The sequence below is a fragment of the Podarcis pityusensis genome, assembly GCF_964106645.2.
Source record: "Podarcis pityusensis genome assembly, chromosome: 5".
In the NCBI taxonomy this organism is placed as follows: Eukaryota; Metazoa; Chordata; class Lepidosauria; order Squamata; family Lacertidae; genus Podarcis; species Podarcis pityusensis.
Window position 1 is genome coordinate 69,548,159 of NC_138032.1, and position 21,557 is coordinate 69,569,715.

Consider the following 21,557-nt stretch of genomic DNA (forward strand, 5'->3'; position numbering starts at 1 on the left):
GGGAGGCACCCCAGAACCTTCCCGGGACTGGAAAGAATGGGGGAGGGGGAGCCGCAGACAGCAGATGCGTTCGCGTCGGAGTTGCAGGAGGTCCACGATCAGCTGCGGCGGCACCTGGAGCTGGCTAAACACGCATACAAGGTACAAGCGGACAAACACAGAAGGGTTGGCGAAGAGATCCATGTGGGAGACTGGGTCTGGTTAGCAGCCCACGCAGTGCCGGCCAGGTCGTTGGCGAAGAAGAAACTAGGGCATAAACAACTGGGGCCCTACCAAGTCGAAGAACAGGTCAACCCGGTGGCTTTCAGGCTGGCTCTTCCGGAGGGTTCCAGAATGCATCCGGTGTTCCACAGATCGGTGCTCACTCCCTACAAGGCACCTCACAGGTTTCAGGAACCAGGAACGGCACCGGGTCCGCTCCGAGAGAGAACCGGGCAAGGGGGAGTGGCACAGGAGGAGCGCATCAACGAAGTCACGGAGATTTTGGACTCCAGATGGGGGGAAGAGGGGGTAGAATACCTTCTCGCCAAGGAGGGCACCCCGGCCAGTGCCAACAGCTGGGTGCCGGGCTACGCTTTAGACGAACCTCTGCTCAAAGAAGAGTTTCATGCCCTCTTCCCACATAGGCCAATGCCAGCAGACTTTTTCGACGACTGGCTTTTCACGCCCACGCTTTCAGCCAGCACGTTCCGGGGGTTCGACTCGGACGAGGAACCGACACGAGACGCCCGTTCCCCGGAGGGGTCACCCTCGGGATCTGCTTCAGAACCCTCGTATTGGTGGGATGATCGACCAGAGGAGCAGTTCCGCAGAAGGTGGCCGGAGGGTCCAGGACGAGCAACGTCTCCAGAAGGCAACGAGGGAGAGACGGACATGGACGTTTTCGGGGACGACCCGGGTTTCGAGCACGGCGGCACAGAGATGGAAGCGGAGGTGACCGTCGTCAACGAGAGCAGGGAGGAAGAACCGGAAGACTTCGGATGGCGGCCCGACACGGGAAGCGAACTGTATCCGACATTCGTCCCCCTGACACAGCAGCACCCAGATCCCGCACCGGAAGGAGGGGAGGGGGGAAGAGGGGGCTTCGAGGGGGGGATGGATGTCAGGGGTTCAGGAGCAGAGGCAAGAGCAAGGGAGGAAACAGAGAGCGAGGGGGAGGAGGCAGAAGAAAAGATGAGTGATGACGACGACCCGAGATCTCCGAGTCTTTCCAGTGAATCAGAAGATTCACAGAAAGGAGCACCAGTGGCCAGGGCAAGGGGGGAGCCTAGGGGGACACCCCAGGAAGATAAAGCCAGAGGGGACTCAGAGGGGAGCAGTTGGAAATCGGGACCAGCGTCACCGCCAGAGAGCAGGGAAGAGGAAGGGCGCCAGGGGTCAAGCGCTGGCAGCTCACAACAGGGGGGAGGGCACGAGTCAGGAGTGGCCACACCTCCATCGGGGAGCGAAGAAACGGTCAGACGGAAGGTGGAAGGTTGGGCGCGCGCACCAAGTTCAAATGCACAGGAAGGTGGCGCAGTAGGCAGCCCGGAAAGGGAGCCAGGTCCTAAAGCCCGCCGAAAGGAGGGAGAAGAGTCAGGGGGGTCAGCGTCAGCGTCAGAGGAATCCCGGAAGGAAGAGACCCCGGGGGGCAGAGGGACCCAGAGAAGAACAGTCAGGCGGAAAAGGTGGAGCAAGGCTAGGATATTAAGTTGGTGTACAAAGGGCGGAGACTCAGATGGAGCTTCGCCGATCTAACCATGAGACGTAGAGTTGCACGCAGCAGCTTGAGAATGGAAACTGTAACTCAATAAAGACTTTTATTTAATGATCGCTGGCTAGCGTGATCCTCTGTGAGCTAGGATCTGGAAGCAGCTCTGACAGCGCCACTCCTTGGTGTGTGGAGTACCTCAGGGTGCGATACTCTCCCCGATGCTTTTCAACATCTTTATGCGCCCCCTCGCCCAGCTTGTTCGGAGTTTTGGGCTGGGTTGCCATCAGTATGCCGATGACACCCAACTCTATCTGTTGATGGATGGCCATCCTGACTCGGCCCCAGACACACTGACCAGATGTTTGGAAGCTGTGGCTGGATGGTTACGTGGGAGCCGGTTGAAGCTAAATCCTTCGAAGACAGAGGTCCTGTGGCTGGGACGGGGCGATATGGGATTGGGGGGGCAACTCCCATCTCTTGCGGGGGCGCAATTAGTGCCAGCACCGTCCGTTAAGAGTTTGGGTGTAATCTTCGACACCTCCCTTTCTATGGAGGCGCAGATTGCAGCTATAACAAAGGCGGCATTTTTCCATCTCCGCCAAGCTAAGCAGTTGGCTCCTTACCTCTCTCGCCCTGACCTAGCCACTGTGATCCATGTGACGGTCACCTCCAGACTGGATTATTGTAACTCGCTCTACGTGGGGCTGCCCTTGAGACTGACCCAGAAACTCCAGCGGGTGCAGAATGCTGCAGCGAGACTCCTTACGGGGTCTTCGCTGCGAGACCACATTCATCCGGTGCTATACCAGCTGCACTGGCTCCCGGTGGAGTACAGGATCAGGTTTAAGGTGCTGGTTTTAACCTTTAAAGCCCTATACGGCCTAGGACCCTCGTACCTACGGGACCGCCTCTCCTGGTATGCCCCACAGAGAAACTTACGGTCTTCGAATAAAAACATCTTGAAGGTCCCAGGCCACAGAGAAGTTAGGCTGGCCTCAACTAGAGCCAGGGCTTTTTCGGCTGTGGCTCCGATCTGGTGGAACACTCTGTCACAAGAGACCAGGGCCCTGCGGGACTTGACATCTTTCCGCAGGGCCTGCAAGACAGAGCTGTTCCACCAGGCCTTTGGCCAGGGCACAGCCTGACTCCTTCCCTTGGCAATCTTCGCGGAGCTCTGGCTCAATAGTTGCCAGTGGCTTGAATTAATTAATTTTATAACGAATGATTTTAGACTGTTGTTTATGCTGTACTTTTGTACTGTTTTATTGTTGTTAGCCGCCCTGAGCCCGGCTTCGGCTGGGGAGGGCGGGATATAAATAAAATTTATTATTATTATTATTATTAAAAAGCAATGATGAGCTGCTGTACAATGACAAGGCTATTTGCACCCCACTTTCTCAGCAACACTAACCCTTCATTATCTGGGGATTGAATATAATGTTTCTGATGCCAGATTCCTGCAAGTGGGAGCAAAATGCAGAAGAAGTGCATAGCCTCTTTCAAACAACAACAAACATTTGAAAGGAGCCTTATGGAGCCTGCTGGTACGCGTACTTCTTTTGCCCCCAAATGCTATTATTATTATTATTTTAAAAAACCCATTCAAAAGGGTCTTGCTTAATGGCAGCAGTTCAAAGTGCCGAGAAAGAATATACCTTATTTTTTGCTCTATAAGACTCACTTTTTCCCTCCTAAAAAGTAAGGGGAAATGTGTGTGCGTCTTATGGAGCGAATGCAGGCTGCGCAGCTATCCCAGAAGCCAGAACAGCAAGAGGGATCACTGCTTTCGCTGTGCAGCGATCCCTCTTGCTGTTCTGGCTTCTGAGATTCAGAATATTTTTTTTCTTGTTTTCCTCCTCCAAAAACTAGGTGCATCTTGTGGTCTGGTGCATCTTATAGAGCAAAAAATACGGTACATGTGAAGTCCAGCAGGGACCTGCTCTTCTAGGCAATCAAGAATAAACTTCAAAGCAGCACATAAAGACTGCTGCAGGAAGTAAGTGAACTCCCCATTAGGATTTTGAAAACTACAATTCCTCACCCTGTCCCAGCTATTCTTGAATATGTGAATATCGTAGTCATGGCGTTTAACTATGGCTGGCTTTAGAATGTTGAGATTTGGAAGTCAAGCTTCTTAAATCAAGAGTTCAGCTTAGAAATCACAAGAGCTGAAAACAATATATCTGAAGGTTTTCTGTTTGGTGGACTTGTGTGTTAAGTTTATTGTGTTTTAAGCTTATTTCCTGCAATCATGAAGGCTAGAAACCTAATTTTAAAATGGAATTTTTGAATTCTCAGGTTTCTGTAGTGCCTTGTAGTTTGTGATCTGTCCACCTCTGCAATACGATTTAGGGCTGCTTCTGTTCTGTACGCAATTCTTCACTTTCAGGTCAATGCCACCTTCGGTTTCCTTTGGTGGCATTTCCAATTAAGATAATCTCTTTGGGACAGGACACAAACAAATCCAGACGATCTGGACATTCTTCTTTTTCTGAGGGTAAAACAGAGTTGCTGAAGCAGCTAATTCTGATTTGATCACCTGTGCTCAGTGCCAGATTTACATTTAAGCTAAACAAGCTATAGCTTAGGGCCCCACTCTCTTGGGGGGCCCCAGAAAATTTAAAAAAAACCCCTGGATGTACATTTCCAAAACAGAAGATAAAAACAAATAAAATAAAACTTTCGTTATTGTCAAATGCCAATGTGTTTGCACTATTAAGTTTGTTATGAATAAAAATCATTTTAAGTTAGAGCTTAATAATTATTTCATTATTAATATACTTCTTCTTAATTTTATTCCACCATTAATATACTTCTTCTTAATTGTATTTCAGTTCAACAATTACTTTGATAAAATACATATTTTGTTACGTTCAGATAGCTTTAGATACCTATTAGGTCCATAAATTACCATATAGCATATATTCAACACGAAAAACAGCGACAATTGGTTGTTGACAAAGGACAGCTGGACATATAAAGGGCCCCATGACCTTCAGTAGCTTAGGGCCTCATCAAACCGGAATCCGGCCCTGCCTGTGGTGATGATTCATGCCTGGCATTTACAGTATCTCTCTCACTGCACTGTCTCATAAAAAAATACAGTAATATCCAAAACAGAATTAAACTCAGACAGCTCACTGTTGCCACTTCAGCCCAGCCACATGGACTTGAAGTCATAGTAGATGGGGTTTGTTAGCACTAGCCTCTGGTGCCTCTGTGTCCTAGCCTATGGAGGTGGCGTCAGTACCAGCACAGTATCTGGCTTACTCCCAGTTGACAGCCAGTAGTGGCAGCAACTGTACTCTAGGAGGTTCCTGACTTAGGAGTGCCTGCTAACATGGGCCAAACACCTCTCTGCCAGCCAACCCACTTGGTCCCTTCCCTGAATCCAACTCCTGACTCCCTTGATCACAAACCCCATAGGCACAACCCTATGAGTAAAGAAGGGCCCATTTGCTTGCCCAGTCCCAACACTCCAGCTGCTGAGCCTGCCCTACTCTTCTAAAAGGAGGTGGAAGGAAGGAAGGAAGGAAGGGGCACGTCACTCATCAATCTCTTCACATCTTCACCATGCAACTATGCCTTTCTTGTACCTGCTACACCTTGCAACTAGTTTCTTTCCTACATACCGATCTGATTTACTCAATAAAGTCTTGGGCAGAAGCAGAATTGAGAGTTTGAGTTCTTCATCTGGTGAGGGCCAGGACAGTAGGACTTTTTAAAAGCATGACACCTGCGGCCTAGAGCTCTTACACAGGTAAGGGATTCTGGTAGCAATGCATGCAACCAGCATCGTAGCCAAACTGAACTTCAGTTATACAAGGACCAGGTGCCCTGATGAAATGAGGATTATGAATTTAAGCGACTTCCCTCTCTGCTCTCCATCTCTCTTCCATTCGCTAGCACAGAGTAAGTTCTAGCACGGGGACGCAGAAGCAGGAATAAAATCAGTCTGTGCCATTCAAAGTCTTAGTAATCAGGTAGCATAAAAGCAAGTTTTTCCTTCTTGCTTTTTGGCAAAAGTTTCAGGAGGTGTTTGCCTTCATAAATCACAACGAACTGAATAGTGATTTCCTTCCATTATCAGCCAGTAAGTCATTTCAATGGCTTATTTTATTATTTAACAGTGGTAAGATCCTCACTGGAAGCTTCTGTATCACTTTATAGTCCGATCTTCAATTACCAGCAATTGTAATATGAAGCAATGGCAAGTGGGGGAAGCTCCAAGGATGAAAGGACCCATGAATGGTTCCCCAGCAAGACATTGATTGAGTTTTACAGCTAAACAGCAATTGCATTTTAGTTCAGCTTCTGAGTGGAAAGGAGAAATTCTCTTTTGTAACACAATTCACAGCAGGTACCACTGAAAAACTTACAAAGCGACTTTTACTTAGCAGGAATCCCACACTTATCTGGGAACCCAGTAAATAACATGCTGGTCAGTTTACAAGCTGCAATAAGTCGTCCTCCATGCCTGTGTTCAGATGTCATGGTTTATCATGATGGACACAAGCTTAGACAAGCCCCTCCTCCCTCCCTTCTACTAGCACAGCCATGAAAAGGAGTTTGGAAGCTTTTGCTTCTGTTTCTAATTAACCACAGTTTGTCATGTCATCAAAACCCAACAAACTGTGGCTAATCTTAACTGTGGTTTTGAAACAAGCCAGCTTCAAACCATGGATAATGAAGCTGGCCTGTTTCAAACACACTACAGTTAATCATAGAATCATAGAATCATAGAGTTGGAAGAGACCACAAGGGCCATCGAGTCCAACCCCCTGCCAAGCAGGAAACACCATCAGAGCACTCCTGACATATGGTTGTCAAGCCTCTGCTTAAAGACCTCCAAAGAAGGAGACTCCACCACACTCCTTGCCAGCAAATTCCACTGTCGAACAGCTCTTACTGTCAGGAAGTTCTTCCTAATGTTTAAGTGGAATCTTCTTTCTTGTAGTTAAGATTAAGCACAATTTAGGGTTTGGAAATAACACTCAACAGTGCTTAACTGAAATCAGAAACAAAAACTTCTGATCTTCTTCCAGCCCAAAGCTTCCTTGTCCAAATGCGGGTATTATCTTTAGAGCACATGAATGGTTTGCCTTGATGTGTTTTGACTAAGTACAAAAGGTATTCTTCTTTGACAAGAATGTTTCAGAGGAGTGGAAAGAAAACCTTTTAATTAAAAGGGTGCCCTCATAATTTAAATAACAATAGCCGATATATAGTAAAGGTAAAGGTACCCCTGCCCGTACGGGCCAGTCGTGTCCGACTCTAGGGTTGTGCGCTCATCTCACTTAAGAGGCTGTGAGCCAGCGCTGTCCGGAGACACTTCCGGGTCACGTGGCCAGCGTGACGAAGCTGCTCTGGTAAGCCAGCACCAGCGCAGCACACGGAAACTCCGTTTACCTTCCCGCTATAAAGCGGTACCTATTTATCTACTTGCACTTAGGGGTGCTTTCGAACTGCTAGGTGGGCAGGAGCTGGGACCGAAAGACGGGAGCTCACCCCGCCGCAGGGATTCGAACCGCCGACCATACGATCGGCAAGTCCTAGGCACTGAGGTTTTACCCACAGCGCCACCCGCGTCCCCAGCCGATATATAGTCCATACTATTCTCTGGGAAGAATTGTCCCTAGTAGTTTACTTTGCTGAGTCACTGTAGATGGGCTATGTCAAACATCTTGGTTAGTAGACTTGTGACCTAAGTACTCCAATTACTCTGGAGACCAGGTAGACACTGGGTACTACTCACTGGAAGCAGATGGTAAAAACTTTGGCCAATTACGAAATAAGAAGAATGCAGAAGCTCCAAAAGTCAATTTAGGTTCCCCCAAATAGTAATCTTCTACAGGATTCCCAAGGCGGCATGCATTTTACATAGCCACGGGTCTGCTGTTCTGTCATGGAACGTGGCATCAGTACAGAACTTGGCAATTTTAGAATCTTGGCTGTGGTGCCCCGAAGTGTTTCTTTGACTGCTGTTCTTCTTTGCCCTCCATGCCTATAGACATACTAATCATCCCTTCCTTTGCTCTTTCCCTCCCGTCCCCCACATCTATCCCAGCATCCTCCAATTCTAAATCTTAGAAGCAAAATCATGTAGAAAAGACAAGTAAAAATGCAATCAATCATTACAGGGGGGCTGGACTAGATGAACCTTGGGCTCACTTCCACCTCTACAGTGGTGCCTCGCAAGACGAATGCCTCGCAAGACGCAAAACGTGCAAGACGAAAGAGTTTTCCGTTTTTTGAGTCGTTCCGCAAGACGAATTTCCCTATGGGCTTGCTTCGCAAGATGAAACGTTCTTGCGAGTTTGTTTCCTTTTTCTTAAAGCCGCTAAGCCGTTAATAGCCGCTAAGCCGCTAATAGCCGCTAAGCCGCTAATAGCCGTGCTTCGCAAGACGAAAAAACCGCAAGACGAAGAGACTTGCGGAACGGATTAATTTCGTCTTGCGAGGCACCACTGTATAATTCTATGCTTCTATAGCTGAAATATGGAACCTGTAGCTCCCCAGATGTCCCCATCGTCTCTACTCCTGCTAGCATGCTCAACAGTCAGGGAGATGGGAGATGGAGTCCGTCCACAACGTCTAGGGGAGTCCCCACATGTCCCCCACCACTGATATAGAGGATATATTCTGGGCTTTGAATACAGTCTTTCTATCGAATTTTCACAACTGCTTTCTTATCTTGCGTTTGTTTATCAGAGCTTCATTGTGTTTCTGTCTCGGTTTTCTGCCTTTGATGCATGGAAGACATTAGCTCTTTTGACATTTTTCTTTTCTTGTTTAATGGGCTCCGTTGGTGTTCAGGTTATGACAGCATCGCAACAGAAGTCAGAATATGTACAATTAAGGAGCAGATCAATGCCTGTGCTCTCACAACGGTGACACATACTTGTTATACAGGAGAGATTGGGTGGAACGTGCAGCAGATGCAGAGGTCTTTTAGAACTGTATGCCTGGGATGAAATTAAGGTAATTGCTGTCTTCTTTGTCCCTGTCTAGTGGGCAGCAGCAGCGCAGAGGTTGCCTGCCTTGAACAATCATTAGAGGCTCCTGCCTTTCATTAGTAAAATCGGCGCTACAAAATATTGCTGCACTAGCCCTTTGCTCTTGGAAGAATATTGGAACTTCTAAGTACATATTCCTTAAGGCCATTGTGATCAAAAATTCTCCTTGAAAGGCCCTCCCCACATCGCCTTCACAGGACTTGAATCCAAGATTGTTTTCTCTCCTTTGGCAAAGTATACATCATTTGAACTACATCCAAACCATGCTCACTAGTCAGATGAATCCAGGAGTGAGGAACTTTCTTCTACCTGAGGGTCTCGTTCCCTTGTGGGCAACCTTCGGGGGGGGGGGGGCGTGCATGTCAGTGGCGAGTGGGGGTCAGATGCACAGGTGCCCTTTCAAGGCAGCTTGCAACATTAGAGCAAGATCAAACTACCACTGTTGAACATCGAGGTATCCTCATGAAATCTGGTGCAGGCGTTGGAGGTCGCAATTTCTTATATTGTGGGCACGAATGGTTTTTGACCCAAAGGCCTCTTCCTATGCTGCCGTGTGCCCATGCAGTGTGGGTGTGGCTTTCACCCACCTCCTCCAGGGTGCAGAGACAATCTGTGCGAGTTGGAGCATATGTACATACAGATATGTGTGACAGCCTTGCTCCCTCAGTCTGATTGCACACACATACACATGCAAAATTGAAGTACACACTAAATTGTCTATGTCAGGGTTTGGGAACCTGTGGCCCCTCAGATACAGTGGTACCTCAGGTTACAGATGCTTCAGGTTACAGGCGTTTCAGGTTACAGACTCCGCTAACCCAGAAATAGTACCTCAGGTTGAGAACTTTGCTTCAGGATGAGAACAGAAATTGCGCAGCAGCGGTGCAGCGGCAGCAGGAGGCCCCATTAGTTAAAGTGGTACCTCAGGTTAAGAACAGTTTCAGGTTAAGAATGGACCTCCAGAACGAATTAAGTACTTAACCTGAGGTACCACTGTATTAGATTGTTCCCTTCTTACGAAAGGTAGGTAGGTAGGTAAATAAATAAATAAATAAATAAAGGTAAAAGACCCCTGGACAGTTAAGTCCAGTCAAAGGCGACTGTGGGGTTGCGGTGCTCATCTTGCTTTCAGGCTGAGGGAGCCGGCGCTTGTCCACAGACAGCATTCTGGGTCATGTGACCAGCATGACTTAACCGCTTCTGGCTCAACAGAACACTGACCAGAGCGCTCAGAAACGCCGTTTACTTTCCCGCCGCAGCGATACCTATTTATCTACTTGCACTGGCGTGCTTTCAAACTGCTAGGTTGGCAGGAGCTGGGACACAGCAATGGGAGCTCACCCCATCGTGGGGATTCAAACCGCCAACCTTTTGATTGGCAAGCCCAATAGGCTCAGTGGTTTAGACCACAGCGCTACCCGCAACCCATGTCCTACGAAAGGAGCCCAAAATGGCAAACCAGTGATAAAACAATAATAAATAAAGAGAGAGTCAGTGTGTTGCAGTGGTAAGAGTGCTGAGCTAGGACCTAGGAGACCAGGGTTCAAATCCTCACTCTGTATGAAGCTCACTGGGTGACTTTGGGCTGGCTGCCATCTCCCAGTCTAGCTTACCTCGCAGGGTGGTTGTGAGGGTAAAATGGAATGGGGGACAAGCATGTCAGCCGCCTTGAGCTCCCTGGAGAAAAGGTGGAATATAAATACATAAAATAAATTGAAAGTCGCTTAAGAGCAATTCCAGTACAGATGCAGAAGTGGGGGAGAACTCAAAAGGCTTGTCCAAAGAGGGAGGTCTTCACTGGGTGTCAAAAAGACAGCAGGGGTGCAACCGCCTAATATTCAAGGGGAGGGAAATCCGAAATGTAGATGCCACCACACTAAAGGCCCGATTCCTACGTTGTGGGTAATGGAGCTCCTGAAAAGATAGAATCTGCAAGAAGCCTTCGCCCGCAGAGTGCAGAGGTTCAGGTGTTGCTGACTTACAACTCCTCTCATGCCTGACCACTGGGCATGCTGGCTGGGGCTGATGGAAGCTGGGAGTTCAGCAACATCAAGAAGGCCCCGCCAGGTTCCCCATTCCCTGGATTATGTGCCATGTGTGTCTATGAGACAGCATGCAGAGTTTGACCGTGCGTGACACACCCTTGAAAACTGGGCACATCTGTGACTCAAAGAAGTTGAATCACTGCTGCAGGAAAAACTCTTTGTGCTGATTTCTTTCTTTCTTTCTTTCTTTCTTTCTTTCTTTCTTTCTTTCTTTCTTCTCCCCCTCCTCCTTTAAATCAACATTCCACTGAGAGCTGAGCACTCTTCACAACAAATCACGCCTTAAGCAAATTGAAACTGATGCAGAAATATGCCAAGCATGTAGCATTCCTAATGGGATCAATGCCATCATGTACAGGAAATTACCTGGCTTCTGTTTGTTTATGCACAGGGGATTCAGTACTTGACATTTACTCCCAGCACTGGTTATTCGTTTGTTTTTAGTGGCACACTGGTTTTAGGTGTTATCCACCTACCAGGGCGGTCCAGCTTTTCATATAAAATGGGCCACAAGAGTACTTTGACACAGAACCCACAGGACTTGTTGCATGAGGGCGAGCAGCAAGCCCAAAATTTGATGCCCCCCACCCCAGCCTTCGGCACTGGGCTTTGGGAAGGAGGTGCAAGGCTCTGGCAGGGTCCTTGTGCCCTCCCACCTCCTTCCCAAAGCAGGGAAAGCGCTGTTCCCCTTCCCCAGGGACATCATATCCCACCCCCATTAATTTCCCGTTTTTGTTTTTCAATTGTCAATATTCCATGACTACCAAATATGCCCCGCTAGGAAGTTTTTAAGGGGTTTTTTGCTGGGAGGGGGAACCAAAACTCTGCAAAGCTGAGGATTGACTCTGAGAATGCTGACACCTCCTTCTTGTTTCTCAGTGGAACTTGCAATCTGAATTTGATGATTAAAGTCAGTGTCGTGTAGTGCTTGCGAGTGTTGGACTAGCACCTGGGAGACCAGGGTTCAAATCCCCACCCAGCCCTGAAGCTCACTGGGTGACCTTAGGCCAGTCACTGCCTCTCAGCCTAACCTACCTCACAGGGCTGTTGTGAGGATAAAATGGATAACCATGTACACTACTCAGAGCTCCTTGGAGGAAAGGTGGGATATAGGTGCAATCCATCCATCCATCAATGATCATTATGTGTGCATGGCTAGAAGCAAGTACAAAGCACAAAGCGAGGGACATGCTTGGTCAAGAATCTTGCAACTGCCTCATTTCTGCAGGGGCTCTGTATTATTGTTATTGACACAAAGTCATCAGTGTCAATGGCTCCTGACAGGCAGGTGGCACAATGGGTTAAGTGTGTCCAGCTGTTAACCAGAAGGCTCATGTTTAACTCCTGCCTCCACAAACAACAACTTAAGTTGAGCTTTGTTCCTGAAAATGTCTTAAAGTCGAATTAGCATTATGAAATTGCCGTTCACAATATAATACTTCCTCCTACGGTTGTGTGGAGTCATGCATGTTATGTATGGAAACAGAAATAAATGTCCCTTTTTGTAAAGTTTTGATCCGTCAAATAGATTATGATTAGTCACCTAGCGTATACAGTGGGGAGCCATTTAACAGAAGTCATCCAAAAAATGAACACAACTGTTTCATAATTAAGCCAATTAGTTTCATTCATAGGATGCAAAATAACTTCTCTTGCATGGAAAAGCTGATCTTTTAAACTCAGTGGGTTCCTGATGTTTACAGAACTCTAATGGAACACAAAGAATGAATTCTGGATGCCAATTATTTGTTCACATAAGAACCCCCCTAATCTGAGAATGTTCTATACAGAATAAATGTTCTTCATCAGTAGAAACCATTTTTTAAGTGTTATTTGCAAATAAACTACAGTCGTACCCTGAAAGTCGAACAGAATCCATTCTGGAAGTCTGTTCAACTTCCAAAATGTTCGGAAACCAAAGCGTGGCTTCTGATTGGCTGCAGGAAGCTCCTGCAGCCAATCAGAAGCCACGGAAGCCCCATCAGGCGTTTGGTTTCCAAAAGAATGTTCAAAAACTGGAACACTCACTTCCGAGTTTCGATTGTTTGGGAGCCAGGCGTTCGGGATCCAAGGTATGACTGTACTGATAGTTGAAGAAATACACTTTGGGAAATATAATATTCCTTCTGTGAGGCTTATTGAACAAATACAGGTTATCCTGGAGCCAAGCTTCACAACTTCAAACACAGAAAGCATTTCTCCATGTAGGAAAACAAAATCCATAGTTTGAAAAGGTATAAAAGGTAAAGGGACCCCTGACCTTTAGGTCCAGTCGTGACCAACTCTGGGGTTGCGGAGCTCATCTCGCTTTATTGGCCGAGGGAGCTGGTATACAGCTTCCGGGTCATGTGGCCAGCATGACTAAGCCACTTCTGGTGAACCAGAGCAGTGCATGGAAACGCCGTTTACCTTCCCGCTGGAGTGGTACTTATTTATCTACTTGCACTTTGACGTTCTTTCGAACTGCTAGGTTGGCAGGAGCAGGGACCGAGCAATGGGAGCTCACCCCGTCGCGGGGATTCGAACTGCTGACCTTCTGATCAGCAAGTCCTAGGCTCTGTGGTTTAACTCGCAGTGCCACCCGCATCTCTTTGAAAAGGTATACACAACTGCTATTTTTTTACCAAGAGTACACAGGGCAAAAAAATAGAACTTTTGCACCAGACTTCAAAGCACACAAAATACGTTATTTCTTCCAACATGAAAGAGTTCCAAGCCTGAAATAAACAGGTGACAGTTTATGTGATTGTGGCACCCGGCACCCAGAAAATGGTTTGAGAGCGCATAATACTGTCAAACAAGATTCAAGTCTGGTCAGGGAATAAATGAGACACTGTTTTGAAAAGATGCTTTGAGCTGTCATAGAGTCACAGCATCACAGAATTGCCAAGTTGGAAGGGTCATCCAGCAGGAATCTCAACTAAAGCATCCCTGACAGATGGCCATTGAACCTCTGCTTAAAAACCTCCAAGGAAGGAGAGTCCACCACCTTCTGAGGGAGCATGTTCCACTGTCAAACACTGAAGCAAACAATAAAACAGCAGGGTGGAGCGGGGAACATTTTGCAGCCCGAGAGCCACAGTCCCTTCAAGGCAATCCCTCTGCACAGGGCAAATACCAGTGGTGGGTGGTGCCAGAATCAAAAGCCAGTGGAACAATGAATTGAAATGTTACCTCTGCACACTGGACTGATTTCTACACACATGCACACATTTCTCTCTATCCCCCACAAGCAAAAGTTCATCAGAGTTCAAGGACAAATGCCAGCCAAGCAAAAGCATTCAAGAGTACGACCCACTGCCTGGCTAGTGAGGGATGTGGTCTGGGGAAGAGCCCCAAGGCCAGGCAGAAAGGTCTGAAGGACCTCAATTGTCTCCTGGACCTGAGACCCCTCACCCTTGCTGCATGAAAACACAGCATATTCCACATTATGGTTTTGCATGAATTTATAGGTCTCTGGGTTGCCATACGTCCTCTTTTTTCAGGACACGTCCTCTTTTCTAAAATGAGAGTCGTCATAGCGATCCATAGTTAAAAGTAGATGTCGGCAAATGTTAAAATGACTGTAAAACAATTGAAATTCATATAACTGAAAATCATAAATAAATAAATAAAATTGACAAACACTAAACAGACAATAAAACCACAACCAAATCTAAGAGAAACCTTTCTTGCAAGGACAGGTAAAATAGAAGAGAGACATATATGGATTGTGCAAATTAGATCTCTTGAGTTCCCTTTATAATTAAAGGGTTATTTATCAAAATTATTTGCCCTGATTTTCTTAGTTGCCAAAGCATAGAGAGCAACTCTATAAGTTGTGAAATCATCGGTGTCACTCTAATTCTAAAGAGGAAAAACAAGCAAAGCTGAATCCTCCTTAGGCTTTCCTATTTTGGGCTCTTTGCAGGGTGCTCCAGTAGCCAAGAGAAGAATGTGAGTGTCAGGAGTGCATGCAGGAGCCAGGCCCTGTGACCAGTAGGACTTTGCAGGACTGGGGCCTTCCTAAGTTTGTTCTGAAGAGGCAAGGCGCGGCCACACAGGTGAGGCCGATTGGTAACTCACAGCACCTGGTAGCAAGAGCAAGGAAGGGATATAAGGTCAGCATTTCCCTTCGGCTCTTTGCAACAGCAACACGTTTCCTGCCTGGCTGCATTTGGCTCCTTGACTTCTTGCTGCTTGATCCTCGATCCTCGATCCCTTGACTTTGTGACTCCTTGCTTCTTGATCCTTGGACCCTTGACTTCGTGACTCTCGCTTCTTGATCCTCGGACCTTTGACTTCGTGACTCCTTGTTTCCTGACCCTCGAACCCTTGGCTTCTTGACTTCTGGCTCTCTGACCCTCGGACTCTTGGCTTCCTGACTCCTGTCTTCTGGACTCCCATTCCTGCTCCCACCCCACCATCTTGCCCCCGGTCCCGACGGCCCCAGCTGGGACTTTGACTGCCCATGAACTGGACCGTGATAGTGAGAATGTGAAGAGCAGGGATCAAGCCACATTTCTCTGATGGCCTGACTGTGCGGACTTCAGCAATTCACAGGCTCTTGTAGATTCAATTCCCTATCTTTCACGTGGAAATAAATATTCCTACCTCACACAGTTGATGGGAGGCTGAACACATTAAAAAAGCTTTCAATGTGCTTTGCAGGTTTAAAAAGTGCTACATAAATAGGCATCTAGTCATACCAAACTGCTGAGGACTCTGGCGGCAAATGGTATGTTTATGAGCTTCCTCGAAAGAGCATCTCCCACCCCACCCGAGGTACTGAGAATCAATCCCATCTCAGCTTTTTCCAATGATCTTTTTTAAATAGCCAAACGTGTTCCTGCAAGACAAACTCCACAACTGTTTATGTTCCTGCTTATGTTCTTGCCTTCAAAAGCGTTCTCTCTGGGACCTGCTTGCAATTCTACAGCGAAGGTTAACAGACTAATTGCACAGAAGGCTTGTAAACAGTTTTATCAGCGATGCACTGCTGCCCATCTTCTTTTAGAAGCACTCATTATGCAGAGCTAACAGAGACATCAAGGAGCAAAACAATACCATTCAAGGCAAAATGGTCCTGAATGGTCCCCAAGTCTCATCCATTAAGGCTGCTGTTCCACTTCAGCTTTAGGGACGCATCAAGCCCGTGGCAATCCTTGACCCCCGAGGATCCTGGCAGCAGAAAGCCCCATAAAGATCCCTGGTAGCAGGCAGCACAATGGAAAAATAGATAGCAAAAGTCCTGGGCAGGCAGAGTTGCAGGACAAAGCACAACGGCAATCAGAAGACATCTTGCAAGTACGTGAAGCAAGTACGTGAAGCTTTGTACTATCAGACCATGGAGCCCAGAATTGCATAATTTGAATGGCATTGGCTCTCCAAGGGCCTCTTCTCAGCCCTACTTTTCAAGACACTTTTATTTTAAGTGTTTCTGGGGACTGAAAATGGGGCCAAGGAACATAGAAAGCTGTCTTCTCCAGAACCAGACCACCGATCCAGCTAGCTAGCAGGCAGCAGCTCTCAGGGCTTCAAGCCGGGGTCTCTCCTAACCCTACTTTTAGATCCCGGAGATTGAATGTGGGACCTTTTTCATGAAAAGCACCTGCCCTTCCCCTTCTGCATATCCTCTACTATTGAGTTATGGGTGTTCCTCAAGAACTACCGGGTGAACCAGAGAACGAGAGAAGGAGGCAAAACGTTGTTCTTGCAGTGGTCAGAATGAGGCAGAATCTTAAATCAATGAGACACAGAAGTAATGACCTTGTTTAAGCATGGTTTATCTACTTAAGAAACTGATGAATTCCATCTTTTACCCAAATTGGTAAGGTTGGGACACTCCCGTCACCAAGCTAAGCAGGACCAAGGATCAGAAACCTAGGCACCCCTGACCTAGGGATTTCAGCAGTCTTTAGGTGGCACCCTGACGAAAATAAGAGCTACAGGCTGAGTCTTGTTCTCTGGAAACAAACTTGACAAATACAAGTCAACAGGACCAAAATCCCAACTGTTATCAGTTTTGCAATCTAGTTTTAACACCTGCCAACCACTGGAATGATTATATGTAATAAACAGACTTTCTTGTGTGTGCTGAATTTTTTTTATCTTTGCCACTGAGAGGAATATAAAAGCAGAGAGAGAGAGATCAGCTTGCAACAGAATTGATCCCTTCTTCTCTGTTCTTCATGCAGTTCTATTGATCTTTTCTGCTCTCATGTATCACAGCATGAAAACAATTTAAGCAAGCAAATATTCTAATTGCTGCTGAGTTCTTGGAAGAAGCTGGGGTGTTGCTTCTCAATAGCTTTGTTGTGACCCAGCAGCGTGTTGCAACATAATCGGCATCTACTTGGTGGGAATCAATGTCGCCATTGGCAATACAAGAGCCAGAGAGGGATGAGCTAGTTCAGTCAGCACCATTCTTGCACGATGCACAGCTCTGAGCACTGGGGATTGTTATCACTGCCAGAAACTGATCCTTTCACATTTACATTCAACAGAGCCAATGTTAAGTACAGTGGTACCTTGGGTTACAAACACCTCGGGTTACAAACACTTCGGGTTGCAGATTCTGCTAACCTGGAAGTAGTACCTCGGGTTAAGAACTTTACCTCAGGATGAGAACAGAAATCGTGCGATGGTGGCGCAGCGGCAGTGGGAGGCCCCATTAGCTAAAGTGGTACCTCAGGTTAAGAACAGTTTCAGGTTAAGAATGGACCTCCGGAACGAATTAAGTTCTTAACCCGAGGTACCACTATATAAGAATTAAACAATGGCATTTAGGGTGGTATTGGTGTACAACCCTTCCAGTACCGGAATAAGGAGAAACTTTTGTTTCCTTGCTCCATTCCTGGGCCTTGAACTTTGCTCCTTCTGTGTCTGGCCCCCACCCGCCAGATCACTGAAGAGAAGACAGAGCCTTACAAAAGCACCTACAAAGCCATCTGCACAAGCTGCAGGAGGAAAAGTGAGTTGTTGATGCAGCTGGTGTTGGAAGTGTTGGGATGCAAGTCAGCTTGTATCAAAGGCTGGACTTCATGGGAGAAAGCAGACAGAGAAAAACCTCCAAAACTGCCCTGTGCTAACCTTCCCTCAGGTGCTGGACTGATCTTTTATTTCTTAGATTTATGTACTGCCCATCAACAAAAGATCTCAGGACAGGGGCCACTAGGGGGCGCATTGGAAGATGGCCGACAATACCATCTCTCCGACCCACACAGGGTAATTAAGAGGCTGTTATGGGAGTAGGCAGCCTCCCTTGTTGCCCCAAGGAAATGGGGAACACTGCCCTTGCCTGCTGTGCCCATAAATCACCCCCTAATTCGAAAGAAGGGGGTGAGGGCCCTAGGCAGAATGCCCCCGTGTGGACATCGGCTCTCCTGGACGCTGTCTCTGATCGCGCACTAGTTGCAGCAATTTGGAATAATTAATTACAAAAGAAGCAAATGCACATATTTCAAGTGAAGAAGGGGAGTGAAGTCTGCTAATTTAAGTGACCTCTGTGAAAGAAGACGACTGGCTGGAGAAACAGGAATATTTTACGATGAAGATACACCAAAGGCGGGGTATGTTGACAACGGGGCTGAATGGGGGGGGAAACCTTTTTTACTTTCCTTCTATGTGATTTACAAGAACCCCTCCTCATTAGAACCGTCGGTTGAACTGACCCAAGCAGGATGATTAAGGTCTGTGTGGAGATAAACTTTAACCAAAAGTATGCTTCATGGAGACCGAGAAGCAATAAGAGCTTTTGGGAATGGCGCAGCAATTAATTCGGAGTCGCCATCTTACCAAAGGAATTATAGCCGGGAGGAAGAACGGATTTGTTTTCAGACTGCATTCCTAGTGAATCTCCTCAGAGGTTTTGAGAAAGGAGGCAGATTGGTGAAGATTAATGACGCTAAGACTGTTTTGATGTATGGAAGTGATGCTATATGGAAAACGTCTGGATATGGCTACTGGATAAAAAAAATAATATCCACGCAGGATTACAAACTGTTCTAACCAGCTTGCGAAGACTATCAGAGGTCACAAAGAGAAAGGAAAAATATATGAAAATATCAACAAGAGATGTGGAAAAATAATAAGAAAGGACTGGATAGTACTGTGAACATCATAAGGTTAGATTTGTGGACATTAAAACAGCAGTAAGAAGCAAGAAGTTGATTGGATCCCTTCGGAACTTGAAATATGGGTACCCCCAACAAAAATTTAAAATTCGGCTGTGTAATTTGGAATTTATGTAATTTGGTTTGATTTGATGTGATTGGTCGGTTAATAAAAAAATATTCTTAAAAAACCCCACAAAAGATCTCAGGACAGGTTCACAAGATAAAAACACAAGATAGAAGTACAAATAAATAGTTAAAACAGAAACAACAAAATAATAACACCCACTCCCTGTCACAAACACATTGAAAAGCCTGCTCGTAGAATATTAATCAGCCAAAGGCCTGGTTGAAGAGGAATGTTTTTGCCTGGCACCTAAAGATATATAATGAAGGCACCAGATGAACCTCAGATGGGATTCCACAAATGGGAGGCCACTGGAGAAAAGTCCCGTTCTCGTGTTGCCATCCTCTGGACCTCACATGGAGGAGGCACATGAAGAAGCTCCTCAGAGGATGATCTCAGGATCCAGGTCTGTTTATATGGGGAGAGGCAGTCCTCGAAGTTTATCTTCAGGGTTGGTGTCTTCACTACTTTGCCCCTCTTTCTTCCTCTTCATGTTGGGAGAGGAGACATCTTTGAGAACAAAGAGCAGGCATGGCTCCTTGCATCTCGACCCTAGTTAGATATAACTAGGATCTTTCCTGCCTACTGTGTAATTTATTTGGACACACAGGTTCCAAGAGCTCAGTGGCAAGAGGAGAAAGAGAAAAGCGAACCAGTGATCTTATAACAGTGGTAAGATTGGAACTGAAATCTCCTCAGATACAGCTCATTCTTTTGCCATTGTCATATACCAGCAGTCTGCCCAGCATCACATAGTGTTTTAACTACAGGGACATTAAATGAGCCTTTGCTTGTTTGGCAACAGCTGGCCTGCATTCTGGGTCATGGGAACATTAACTGGCCACTTTTAGCTGCGGAGTTGCACAGTAGCTTAGACAGAAGGTGGTCTCTTCAGTATGGATCGCAACAGCATTCATGCTTTTCCTCCTCGTCCTGATTAGGAGCAATAGCTCTGGTGTCACGTAGCAGGCAACATATGATGTAATCTGAAATAAGACCTGCTGTACGACAGACTGCCTTTTTTTTTTTAATGATATTTATTAAAGTTTCAAAAAATACAAGAGTTACACAAAAACAAAAAGTAAAAATACAAGGAAATACAAAATACAGAAAAAAGAATAAAGTTTTTAAGATATAACAAAAAAATGAAAAATAAAAAGAAACATACAAAATAAAACAGTTAAAAACACGTTAATTTTCCATAGCCTATCTTCCTTACACTTATTTCCCCGGACCTCCTCGTACCTCCCTTTTTTGTATTCCAGTTCAGTTTGTTAGTTCAGCAAATCCTTACCATTAAGCTTTTACCCATTTATAAACCTTTTTTTTCGTATCTCTTAAAGCATTACAGCTGGAAACCACTTAGTTTCTATCCAACATCCTTCTAAGATTCCTTAATTTTACAATATTTCTGTAAATAGTCTTTAAATTTCTTCCAGTCTTCTTTCTTTTTTTAAATTTCTTTTTATTTATTTATTTATTTTATAACACCATACAAACAAAGAAGACAAACACAACACATTCACACCAAAAAAAACTAAATAAAGAAAATATATATATATAATATATATATATATATGCTCCTGACATAAGACAACAACAAATTAACTACATTAACTACATAACACACAACACTGACTGACTTCCCTTCATCTCGGTTTCGGAATGTGTTATAAAATTTTTCTATCTGCAGTTTCTTTTCCTCAAAAAAAAAAAAAAAATTCCTTACATCACAAGTGTTATATCACACCTACTGTGTTTTTTAGTTTTTAGTTGGCACGCTTTCCTATGGCGTAATAAGGGAAAGATCCATAAAGGATTTTCTAACCATATCTTCAGAGGGCCATTACTGGAGGTGTGGGAAAGAAATAAAAAATTATTGGAACAGAATACCCCTTGGTGGCTTTTGCCAATCGATATCCTGACAATAAAAAAAACAAATATCAAAGGAGAAAGATGGACCTACGAAGATTTATTAGTAAAAACAGAGACTGGTTGGAGGATTAGGCCATATGAAGAAATAAAGAACAAATTGACAGGTTGGATCCAATTTCATCAAATCAACTCTATCTGGACCGAGGATAAAAAAAATGGGATAAGTGAGAAAAAATCTAGATTCCAGATTGAAATATTAGAAAGTAAAACAAAACTCCTATCGAAAATGTATAGCCTGTTGCTCGAATGGGACACCAAAGATGAAGAAGTAAAGGAGGTAATGGTGAGATGGGCAATGGACTTTGGGTATAACATAGTGTTTGATAAATGGCAGGCACTATGGAATAAAGGTATGAGATTCTCGGCATGTACAACACTCAGGGAAAATATGTACAAAATGATGTACAGGTGGTACGTAACGCCCGTAAAACTGGAAAAAATATATAAGACTGGTGATAAATTATGCTGGAAGTGCAAGATTAAGGAGGGCGATTTTTATCATATGTGGTGGTTGTGCGAGCCTATTAGAAAATTTTGGGAATCTATTTACAATGAACTAAAAAAAATCTTTAAATATACCTTTATAAAAAGACCCGAAGCCTTTTTGCTGGGGATAATTGGAGAGCAAATCAAAAAGGAAGATCAAAC

General features: G+C 45.5%; 1 protein-coding gene across 4 annotated transcripts in view; it reads right to left on the reverse strand.

Moving 5' to 3' along the window:
• LRRC20 (leucine rich repeat containing 20) overlaps window positions 1-21,557 on the reverse strand; it is an 89,667-nt gene that overhangs the window by 19,104 nt on the left and 49,006 nt on the right. Inside the window, exon 5 of one of the 4 annotated variants that reach the window (XM_081004790.1) lies at window positions 4,053-4,184. The exons of the other annotated variants lie outside the window; for them this stretch is intronic. Coding sequence (XP_080860916.1) covers window positions 4,084-4,184 — 101 coding nt within the window. The 3' untranslated portion in view covers window positions 4,053-4,083. Of the gene's footprint in view, window positions 1-4,052; window positions 4,185-21,557 lie in introns of those variants that run through there. 4 annotated transcript variants of the gene reach the window in all.